This window comes from Brachypodium distachyon, chromosome 2, assembly GCF_000005505.3.
Source record: "Brachypodium distachyon strain Bd21 chromosome 2, Brachypodium_distachyon_v3.0, whole genome shotgun sequence".
Lineage (NCBI taxonomy): Eukaryota > Viridiplantae > Streptophyta > Magnoliopsida > Poales > Poaceae > Brachypodium > Brachypodium distachyon.
Window position 1 is genome coordinate 41,789,070 of NC_016132.3, and position 10,695 is coordinate 41,799,764.

Sequence of the window (10,695 nt, forward strand, 5' to 3'; positions counted from 1 at the left end):
CTCGTTCCTCACGATGACCAACTAGCGACCAAGAGTAACCCCAGCCCTAGCTCCGCCACCATCAGCGCTTCGCCAGCCGCTGCCGCACACCTTCGGTTTTTTGTTGATCTGCGATGCCTCGCTTCCTCGGTGCTTGATCTGCGACGCCGGCCTAAATTTTTAGTTCTTTGTTGATCAGCGATGCACTGCTCGAACTGTTTTTTCTCTTGAGTTGTGAATATGTGATGTTGATCTTTCATTGCCTCCAGTTCTGCTCGAACTGTTTTTTCTCTTGAGTTGTGAATATGTGATGTTGATCTTTCATTGCCTCCAGTTCTGCTCGGTTAAAACATCTCCAACGGCATACCCATATTTGGGGAGAATACCCAAAAACCGTAAATATGGGTATTTGGGTTCAAAAACTAGCTCCAACAGCATACCCATATTTGCTGGATACCCCAAAAAATTTGGGCAGCTACCCATATTTTGCCCCTCAATACCCAAATATGGGTATTCTACCTCAAGATACCCAAACGACCCAAAACTCACCCGGCAATCCCACCGCCTGAAATTTCACTGTTTCTCTCTCGTGAAGCCTCTGCCCCGTTGCGCCACGCCGAAAAATACCCCGCCGCCGGTGCCCCGCGGACCTCCCCCGCGCCTGCGACGGCTTCCGCAGCTGCCTGTCTTTCGCTGGTCGCGCCCTCCCACTGGCTGTCGTCCTTCCCACGGTCTCGGCCTCCCGACTGGCGACGGCCGTCAGGGCTCATGCCCGAGCTCCACCCACGGCCTGCCTTCCTCGATGCCTCGGCCCCACGAGCTCTAGCCCCAGCCGTGCCTTCCGTGCTGCCTCGGACCGACGAGCCACATCCCTGACCTACGCCTCCTCGCCCCCGACGAGCTCCACCCCCGCGCACACGGCCTCGGCAGCGAGGGAGCGAGCCACGTCGACCACCTGCTCCGCGTCCACAGCCCTCGGCACCGGGCTCCTCACCTGGCACGCCGCCATCTCCTCCGCGGCCCAACGATGTGGATCGGGACGGAGGCGGGGAGAGAAGAATTTTGCAGAGAAGAGGAGCGTGGGGGAAGAAGAAGAAGAAGGGTTGGTCAATGGCAGGTGAGGTCGCTTAGAATCAATGTATTTCGGTATTTAGTTTTAGGTATGCCGTAAAAGTTAGAGCTAATTTGGAGACCCATATTTTCTTTCTCCCCTATCCATAATGGTTTTGGGTAATCAAAATATGGGTATATTGTTGGAGATGTTCTTGTAAGGTTCCAAGCAATTTCGGTTCTCAGTTTTTCAATGACCGATCGGTTTTGATTTCCAGGTAAACGACCTGAAGAACTCGAACCGATCGGTTCGGTTAAACCGAACGCCCAGGCCAGCTGGCCCGGACATTTTTCTTTTCCTTCCTCTTCCTGCTTTTCCCTTCGTATTTACCGTTCGTTCATACCCTCTTTTCGAAATTCACAAATTACCCACTTCCCCATAAAAGGCCACGCCTTCGTGCTCCTCCTCTCTTCCTCCTCCCCCACCACCCTACCTTTCATCCCCTTCCCCTCCAATCCTTCGCCGCCGACGCCGACCGCCGCAGGGGAGGCTCTCCAGCGCCATCTACACGGTCCGTATCGCTCCCCATCTCGCCCCTCTCCCTGATCCGATCGATGCTTCTCGGATCGCTCTCTCGCTTCGTCCCAGGGCCCCGGATTTTGATTTCTCTTTTACTTTTTTTTTGCTGCTCCTCTCGTTTACGGCGATTTTCTGCGGAATAGGACGCCAGATCGATGCGGCGGGCTGCTCCAATCCTGGTCGGTGGCCGCCGGCCCGGTAGATTTGGCTGGTTCCCTATGCACTTTTGGGGGTTTATGGTTGCTGAGGGATTCGGACCGGCCGCGCTCGATTCTCCCCGGAGCTCGCCGCGCTTGTTTGGATCGCAACCGGCTGGATCGACTCCAAAGGCCCGGGCTTTTTTTAGCTTCCCCCCCCCCCCCCCCCCCCCCCCCCCCCGTTTCGCGATCCCACCGACCGTGCGATCTGGCTAGGGTTAACGATGCTTGCGGTAGCACTGTCACTGTAAGTTGCCGTAGAACTCTCCATTCTGGGAGTATACATGTTGTGGGATTAGGTGATGTGCATCTACGGTAACATGTAGTGTGTCTTGGTGGGTTGTGTGCGAGCTTGTACGGTGTGTGACCTGTAGTAATAATTGTAGTAGTGAATCGTAGTTTGACCCAGAGAAAAGCCATGTAAGCGCATGCATCCATCAATTTGTTCCCCTCAGTACATCAGTAACGTTGGACTGCCTCTACCTCTATCCTTATTTAATGCTCATTTTTTCATTTCACAGGCATAATGCACTAATCATCACCTGATAACTTCCAATGCTTCTCTGCTCAACGAAATATTGTGCATGTATGCTCCATAAGCTGCATTGCAGTGGCTCTTAAAGCCGGAACGATTGAAGTATTTATACTAAGATCTGTGTGTTTGTTTCACCCTATTCTTCCTTTTTTTAAATTGAAGGTGTTTTTCGTTCCTGATTTTAAATACAAAGATCTCACTGGCAAACTAGAAACGAAAAGAGTGAGAGGTCGACACGTTATGAGCTTATCCAGACAAGATATCTCATGGAGTACAAGTGCTGCATAACATTCCAGAACAATTCATTCTTATGATGTGATTAACGTTCTAAGTATCTGTCTTGCAGAAATGGAGGACGCCTGTCTTTCTACACAGCTTATTGATGGAGATGGTGTTTTCAATGTTTCCGGATTGGAAAACTTTATGAAGGAAGTTAAATTAGCCGACTGTGGGCTCTCTTATGCTGTTGTGTCAATAATGGGCCCACAAAGTAGTGGTATGGGGTTTCTCCTTTCCTTGCTGTTTCCATCCTGTTTAGCTACTACCCTCTTTTAACATGTTATACCATTGCTCCTCAATTCCCTATCGTGCCAACCCTTTTTTTTTCAGGAAAAAGTACACTATTGAATCATCTTTTCCGCACCAATTTCAGGGAGATGGATGCTTTTAGAGGAAGGCATGTTATTGTTCTATTATATTTATGTACCTTTTATACTTACTTGGCTTTGATGGAACCAATTCTTCTGTAAACTAACCATCATTTCTTGGAATTTTCAGGTCACAGACTACCAAAGGTATATGGATGGCGAAGGCCCAGAATATTGAACCATGCACCCTTGTAATGGATTTGGAAGGCACTGATGGAAGAGAGAGGGGAGAGGTAATGAAAAACAAAAATTCCTTGGAACCTGTAATATCATGGAAGGCACATGCTTAAATTCACTCTTTTCCGACTCTACTAGATGAAACATAGTTCTTTGTGCTTTTCTTAGTTCTGAGTTATGGGGTCTTGGGCCTAGGAAGGGCATCTCAGAGTAAGCCACACTATATATGCCTTCAGTTTACAAGCCTGTAAGATCCCTCCTGTTGATTTCAATTCAGCATATTTCCAACTTGTAGTGGTTGGAAAGCTCTAGCTTATTCAGCAAGCCTAACAATGTGTTGCCTGTATGTCTTGGCATCTGCCTGTATGCTCAAAGCCGAAGCTAAAATTTGCTTGGTCTAATTCTTGTGATTGCTTGTGGGCCTCAGGGATAATGGATATTGAGATGGTTGCTAATTGTTACATTTTGGGTTATGGATCTCTTATTGCACATTGTTCTCGTTTAATTCATCTATGAAAATTCAGGATGACACAGCCTTTGAGAAGCAAAGCGCTTTATTTGCTTTGGCTGTTTCGGATATTGTCTTGATCAATATGTAAGTTTGTTTTTCTAATTAATGGATGTTAGACCTATTATTTCCTAAAATGGACACTAGAGTTAAGTGATTGTTTTCTTTTATTCCATAGGTGGTGCCACGACATTGGTAGAGAACAGGCTGCGAACAAGCCTCTTTTGAAGACCGTTTTCCAGGTTAGTTTGTTAAAACTGCAGTGGGATACTGCTGTATTTCTTTCTTTCTTACTCCTTACTCTTTGGTGGTGTGAAACATTATTATGTCCTCACATTTTATGAATCTGTACAGGTTATGATGCGGTTGTTCAGTCCTCGCAAAACGACAATGTTATTTGTTATTCGTGACAAATCAAAGGTGAGGGGGCATGCAGGGTGCACATTAGGATGTTATGAGCTATGATACTTTCCCAAGTACTCACTCCGATCCTAAATTCTTGCCGTGGTGGTTTTAGTTCACATTTGTACTAAAACCACAACAAGAATTTAGGACGAGAGGGAGTATTTGTTTGTGATTTGTTTTACTTATCCTAATGTTGTGCGTTGTGATTAATATATACCCTTCTTGGTTTTAACAGACACCTCTGGAGAATCTTGAACCTATTTTAAGGGAAGATATTCAGAAGGTACATTGTTTCTTGATAGCTTGTGTCATACCTGGGGCTGATCTTTCTTGTGCTTTCAGTGGGCTAAGCTGTTCTCATCTATTTGCAGATATGGGACGCCGTTCCTAAACCCCATGCTCATAAAGAAACTCCACTAAGCGAATTTTTCAATGTAAAATCCAAAGCGCAAACCTATTTTCCTTTTGATTTAGTATGCATCAATGCTAGATTTGCTCACTATCAAGAGTATTTGTTTCCCGCATAAAGGTACAAGTCGTGGCCCTTAACAGTTATGAGGAAAAAGAAGAGTTATTTAAACAGCAGGTTGGTGTCACTGCATTGCTATCACATGATTTGTGCTTGCTGTTGATCTTCTTAGAATTATGAATAACAATAAATTAAATTTCTGAAGGTTTCCGATTTAAGAGATAGATTTCAACATTCTATTGCTCCTGGTGGGCTTGCTGGAGATCGTCGTGGTGTTGTTCCAGCATCAGGTTTTTCTTTTAGTTCGCAGCAATTCTGGAAGGTCATTAAGGAGAACAAAGACCTTGACCTACCTGCTCATAAAGTGAGCACCCTTCTCCATTTTTGAATTTGAGCTACTGACATAATGCCTATTGACATATTTTTTATGCTTAAATTCAGGTTATGGTGGCTACCGTGCGTTGTGAGGAAATTGGTCATGAGAAAGTGACCAGTTTTACAGCCGATGAGGTGATTATAATACAAATATTTATGCTCAAATAAATGCTCCATAACTCATGAAACCAACTCATACTGTATATATATTTAAAGGAATGGCAACATTTTGAGGAGGCCGTTCAAAGTGACTATGTACCAGGGTTTGGGAAAAAGATCAGCAGCCTTCTTGATAGATGTTTATCAGAGTGAGTTGTTATCTTTTTTTAATCAATAATGTTTCTGTTATTCTGGTTGTGGTATTTCCAGTGTTCAGAAAGCTTATATGGTTTGGCTACTGTCATTTACCAGTCAGACTGGTTGGTGGTGGGATCCCAAATGCTAGTCAGTTGGCTTTAGTCAAGTTAGGCAATTGTAATCAAGTTTGTCCGAATGAAAAACAGTCACTCTACGGAATGCTTGTGGTTTTATTACTGTCATTTACCAGTCGGACTTGGTTGGTGGTGGGATCCCAAATGCCAGTCAGTTGGTTCTAGACTCTAGTCAAGTCAAGTCAATTGTGTAACTAAGGTTATTCAAATGAAAAACATAGTCATGCACATAATTTCAGACCGCAGACCACCCTGTGTGTTCCTTTTGCATCCATGAATAATAAGCGCTTCATGCCAATCAAGGTAGGGTATTGGCAAATCAAAAGGCAGAGTCCATAAAGCATTTTTATTTGTTTGATGAATTACATAGGCTATAATCCTTCCAAGAAGCAAACCATATTTTTTTTGGTATGCTAAGAGCTATGATAAGGATCTGGGGAAATTGCTTTGGTTCCAATGATTTTGCTTTTGTTCAACATTGCAGATATGACATGGAGGCCATTTATTTTGATGAAGGTGTCAGAACGTCAAAAAGACAACAACTTGAGTCTAAACTCTTGCAGGTTTCCCCTTGCTTTGGGATTTTATGTCTTCGGTCACATTTCATCTCTTGTACTCCCTCCGATATTAAATGAGAATTTCCTTGCTCCTTACTTCTGAACATTTAGTCAACAGTGGTGTGTATTCATGGCACATACACTATGGATCAACCAGTAATCTTCATACTCAGATACTCCATAGTCTAATCAGTAATCTGGAATTTAACCTTGGAAACAAACCTTTATGCTAATTTCTTGATACCGTTTTCTATATTTTCTGTAAGAGATTAGTGGAAGTAGACTCCCTATCAGTAATCTGGAATTTAATCTGGGGTAGAAATCTTTATGCTGATTTCTTTATTCAAATTGCCATATTTCTGTAATAAGAGATCAGTGGAAGATTGGAAATGTTTTCTAGCAAAATTGAAAACCTAATATCCTGTCCAATAATATTCCACTGTAATTGTTTTCCGGCTATAAATTATATATATTTTTTATAGATTTTCGTAAATGATCCTAACTGCAATTGCTCATTGATCTTGTCTCATGTTCCGTTCATTATTTAGTTGTTTTGGATTTATACATTGTTATCACTGGTAAGCATTCTCTTTGATGATTTAATTCTTACACCAATGCCTATTTCATGTCCTAGCTTGTCAATCCTGCATACCAATCTCTCCTTGGTCATTTACGGACTAGAACTTTAGAAGCATTTAAGGAGTCCTTCGACAAGGCCCTAGAAAAGGAGGGATTTGCTGTTGCTGCTCGTAATTCTATCCAGACTTTCTTGGAGAAGTTTGATAAAGGATCGGAAGGTATGTCTCTAGGGTTGCTGTGGATATACTTGCTTCTGTGTTTGTAGGAAATAGTGGTCCACTGTTATAAGATCACACCTATGTTGGTAGTCATCCATGGAACCAACTACCCATTACTGCTTACTCGATAATTTCCTCACAGATACGGATTACCATCTTATACTTGTAGCACTGAAAGGTCCCAAAAGATCAGTTAGGGCTCATTTGGTTGCCTGGATTCCCGCCGGGATCCTGGCCTTTTCCTCGGGTGGAAAACCCACGCGCAAATGTTGACCCGAGAATAGAAGGCGAGCATTTGGAGGACACCCACGTGGAAAGGATTTTCTGGCCCGATCACCTTCGTTTCCCTGGGAATCGATCCACGCCTCCGCACTCGTGGAATTTCTCCCCGCGGCTCGTTCTCCTCTTCTCCTGAACGTGACTGCGATGTCTCACCCCCTCGCCTCCCTCGCTGGCTGCGGCTGCCTCCACCACTGCAACCTCCGCCGCCGGAAGCCTGGAACCGCCGCTGCCACACCACCTCCGTCTCCTCAACCTCCACTGCCGCCGCCACCTCCGTCTGCGTCTCCTCCCGCGGCCCGTCTTCCTCCTCTGGATCGCGAGGGAAGATAACAGCCACGCACAGAGAAGAGAAAGAGGGGACACATGGACCAAGGAATTCCTCCGGCGATCTTCGGCCCAGAACCTCCCTCCTCCAGCTGCTCATTCGGACCATCCCCTCCCCTCCCGGCCCCTCCCCTCCCCTCCCGGCCCCTCCCCTCCGCTCCCCTCATACCAAATGACCTGAGGGAAACTCCCTCGTCTCTCCCCCGGAGGTGGGGATCCCTGTTGCACCCTAAAATCCACTTCAGGGATTTTGTGCCCGTGGTTTTCCTCACCTGGCATCCAAACTAGCCCTTAGGTCTCTGGTTCACACTGGGCCAGCAGAAGCTGGGAGCAAATCATTAATCGGGGGTTAAACTTGTAAGATCATCACAGATTTGCTGTTGGTGTTCTAGTTTTTATAGCACTTACGACAAGTACACTATTGATCATCTGAGGTACTGCTTAGTAGCGACACCTTTCAAACACAAAACTACAATAAATACACTATTGATCATCTGAGGTAATGCTTATGCTAATAGTAGTCACTGCTTTCAAACACATAACTACAATAAATACACTATTGATCATCTGAGGTACTGCTTATGCTAATAGTAGTGACTGCTTTCGAGCACTAACTATAATTAACTACTCCCTCCGTTCATAAATATAAGAAGTCCTAGGTTTGTCCTAAGTCAAACTTCTTGAAGTTTGACCAAATTTATAAAAACATTTACCAACATGTAGAACTCCAAGTTAGTTTTATTAAATCTGTCATTATAATTATTTTCATAGTATACTAATTTGATATTGTAAATCTTACATAGATTTTTCTATAAACTTGGTCAAACTTCAAGAAGTTTGGTTTAGGGCAAAGCTAGGACTTCTTATATTTAGGAACGGAGAAATAGTAACGAACCCAAACCTCCTATTAGTTCTTACTCTTCTGAAATGTTATTTCTGACCTTGTAGTCCAGTCATTTTATGCATAAATGAATGTTCCTAATGGTCATATACCTGGATATTATTTGACAGATGCTACTATCCAACAAGTGAAATGGGACCCCTCAAAAGTTAAGGATAAGCTTAAGCGTGACATTGAGGCACATGTGGTGTCAGTTCGTGCTACAAAACTTTCTGAACTTTGTGCCAGATATGAGGTTGCTCACATTTTTCCAGTTTCATTTGCTTATGTAATCAAATGGTTGATGCAACTGTCACAGCAAATCACATATATCTTAAAAAAAGTGGTATACTGTTTCAGGGGAAGCTTACCAAGGCTCTGGCAGATCCTGTCGAAGCCCTCTTAGATACAGCCAGTGAAGACACCTGGCCAAATATTAGAAAGCTTCTTCAACGCGAGACAAAAGCTGCTCTTTCAGGTCTTGAATCTGCTATTTCAACTTTTGAGCTTGATGAAGCGACTGAGAAGGAACTCCTTTCAAGGCTGGAGAATCATGGAAGGAGCGTTGTTGAATCAAAGGCAAAAGAAGAAGCTGCAAGGGTCTTGATCCGCATGAAGGACAGGTGAGTTGCGTGTCATAACTAAAACAGGAGAGATAACTTTTTACGGAACTAAACTGGGAAACATGTACAGGTTCTCGACACTATTCAGTCGTGATGCTGACTCGATGCCAAGAGTATGGACAGGAAAGGAGGACATTAAAGCAATCACTAAAACTGCTCGTTCAGCCGTACGTCAACATTAATACCGTCTATTTGAAACAAAAGGATTCACTTGAAACTTGAGATTCCTGACTCATTTTCTGTACAGTCCATGAAGTTGCTCTCTACAATGGCTGCAATTCGGTTGGATGAAGATGTCGACAACATAGATAATACTCTTTCCCTTGCTCTAGTTGACAGTGCAAGGCCTGGCACTACAGATAGGAGTATCCAATCGCTTGATCCACTCGCATCCAGTTCATGGGAAAGAGTATGTTGTGCAATGAGTCATATTTATTTCTGCTTGTCTGCTGAAGCAATATTCTGTTTTTTATTTGAAGACCTTTAATCACAAACCATATGTTTTGCACTTTCTTAATTGATGCCATTGTCGTCAACAGATTCCAGAGGAGAGAACTTTGATCTCCCCTGTCCAGTGCAAATCTTTGTGGAGGCAATTTAAGGCGGAAACTGAATATACCGTCACTCAAGCCATAGCTGCACAGGTATCATATCATCATGAGGAACATTCCAAGTATTCCAACACCTTTTTATTTTGGGCTATCAAAATCTATATTTTTTCCACCTCAAAGTCCTTTTGTTCATGACTTGTGGATTTTGTGAAGTGAGGTTGATGCACACAATCCAGAGTTGTTGTATACTATTACTATACTAACCATTTCCTGTTCTCCACATTAGGAAGCAAATAAGAGGAACAACAACTGGCTGCCTCCTCCATGGGCACTTGCTGCAATGGTTATCCTTGGGTTTAACGAGTTTATGACATTACTGAGGTATTTTCATTTGTCTGCTGGATCATGCATGAGTGTTGGTTAAGGCATCTATCAGTAGTATGACTGAATTTTCATTTGATGGACAGGAATCCATTGTACATGGGTGTCATATTTGTTGCTTTCCTTGTTGTGAAAGCTGTCTGGGTACAACTAGACATTGCCAATGAGTTCCGAAATGGATTTGTGAGTATTAAAGTGGCAGTTGTGTCATACTTTGGAAGCGTACTAAATAACGTCTAACCTGATATTTATGCTTGAATGTTACACAGCTTCCGGCCGTCCTTTCACTGTCCACAAAGTTTGTTCCCACAATAATGAACATTCTGAAGAGACTAGCTGATGAGGGACACACACCTGCAGCCCCAGAGCAAAGAGAGATGGAACTCCAACCAAAATCCACAAGGAATAGTTCAAATAGCAATGTGACATCAGCAGGCTCCTCCAGCATAACCTCTTCAGAGAATGGACCTGAATATTCAAGCCCGATAGCGCAATGATCAATGGATCTCTAGCTTTTAGCTGAAAACCCTAGCAGTTATAGCTGCAGTGGCTTTGCGCCTAGGAGATTGAAGTGCCTTGTGGTTTTTGCACGTCCGCCGTTTCCAACCTGATGTATGAAAATTACATGGCACGGTCCAGAGCGGTTATTTATGGAATTTTGGGGGCTGGGGTCGTTTGTAAGAAACATTGTAGAATGTCTTTCATTTCATTTTTTTTGTAACAGCTTATATGATGGTTGTATAGAAGATTTGTGATTCTGTCGTCATCTCAACCCATGAGGCCACGGGGGGACACTTCTATATATAGTTGGTTGCACAGAATGCGAGAAGTATGTAAATGTTTTGAAGTTGCGATCAGGTTGCTCTGGAGAATATCACCTGTTTTGCTTAATAATAGAAGAATCTGCTGCGACTTGGCAAGGTTTTCGTCAAGTCTGTTTAGCTTGA

At 43.7% G+C, this 10,695-nt stretch overlaps 1 protein-coding gene across 1 annotated transcript; it reads left to right on the plus strand.

Moving 5' to 3' along the window:
• Positions 1 to 1,440: 1,440 nt before the first annotated feature.
• LOC100844574 (protein ROOT HAIR DEFECTIVE 3) lies at positions 1,441 to 10,695 on the plus strand. The gene is made up of 23 exons (XM_003569198.4): positions 1,441 to 1,601; positions 2,688 to 2,837; positions 2,951 to 3,017; positions 3,119 to 3,221; positions 3,690 to 3,760; positions 3,852 to 3,915; positions 4,028 to 4,093; positions 4,314 to 4,361; positions 4,450 to 4,512; positions 4,608 to 4,664; positions 4,753 to 4,911; positions 4,989 to 5,057; positions 5,139 to 5,230; positions 5,838 to 5,916; positions 6,545 to 6,707; positions 8,325 to 8,449; positions 8,554 to 8,816; positions 8,887 to 8,983; positions 9,064 to 9,225; positions 9,356 to 9,460; positions 9,654 to 9,748; positions 9,835 to 9,931; positions 10,018 to 10,695. The coding sequence occupies exons 2-23, from the start codon at positions 2,690 to 2,692 to the stop codon at positions 10,243 to 10,245; spliced, it is 2,421 nt and encodes an 806-aa protein (XP_003569246.1). The 5' UTR covers positions 1,441 to 1,601; positions 2,688 to 2,689; the 3' UTR covers positions 10,246 to 10,695.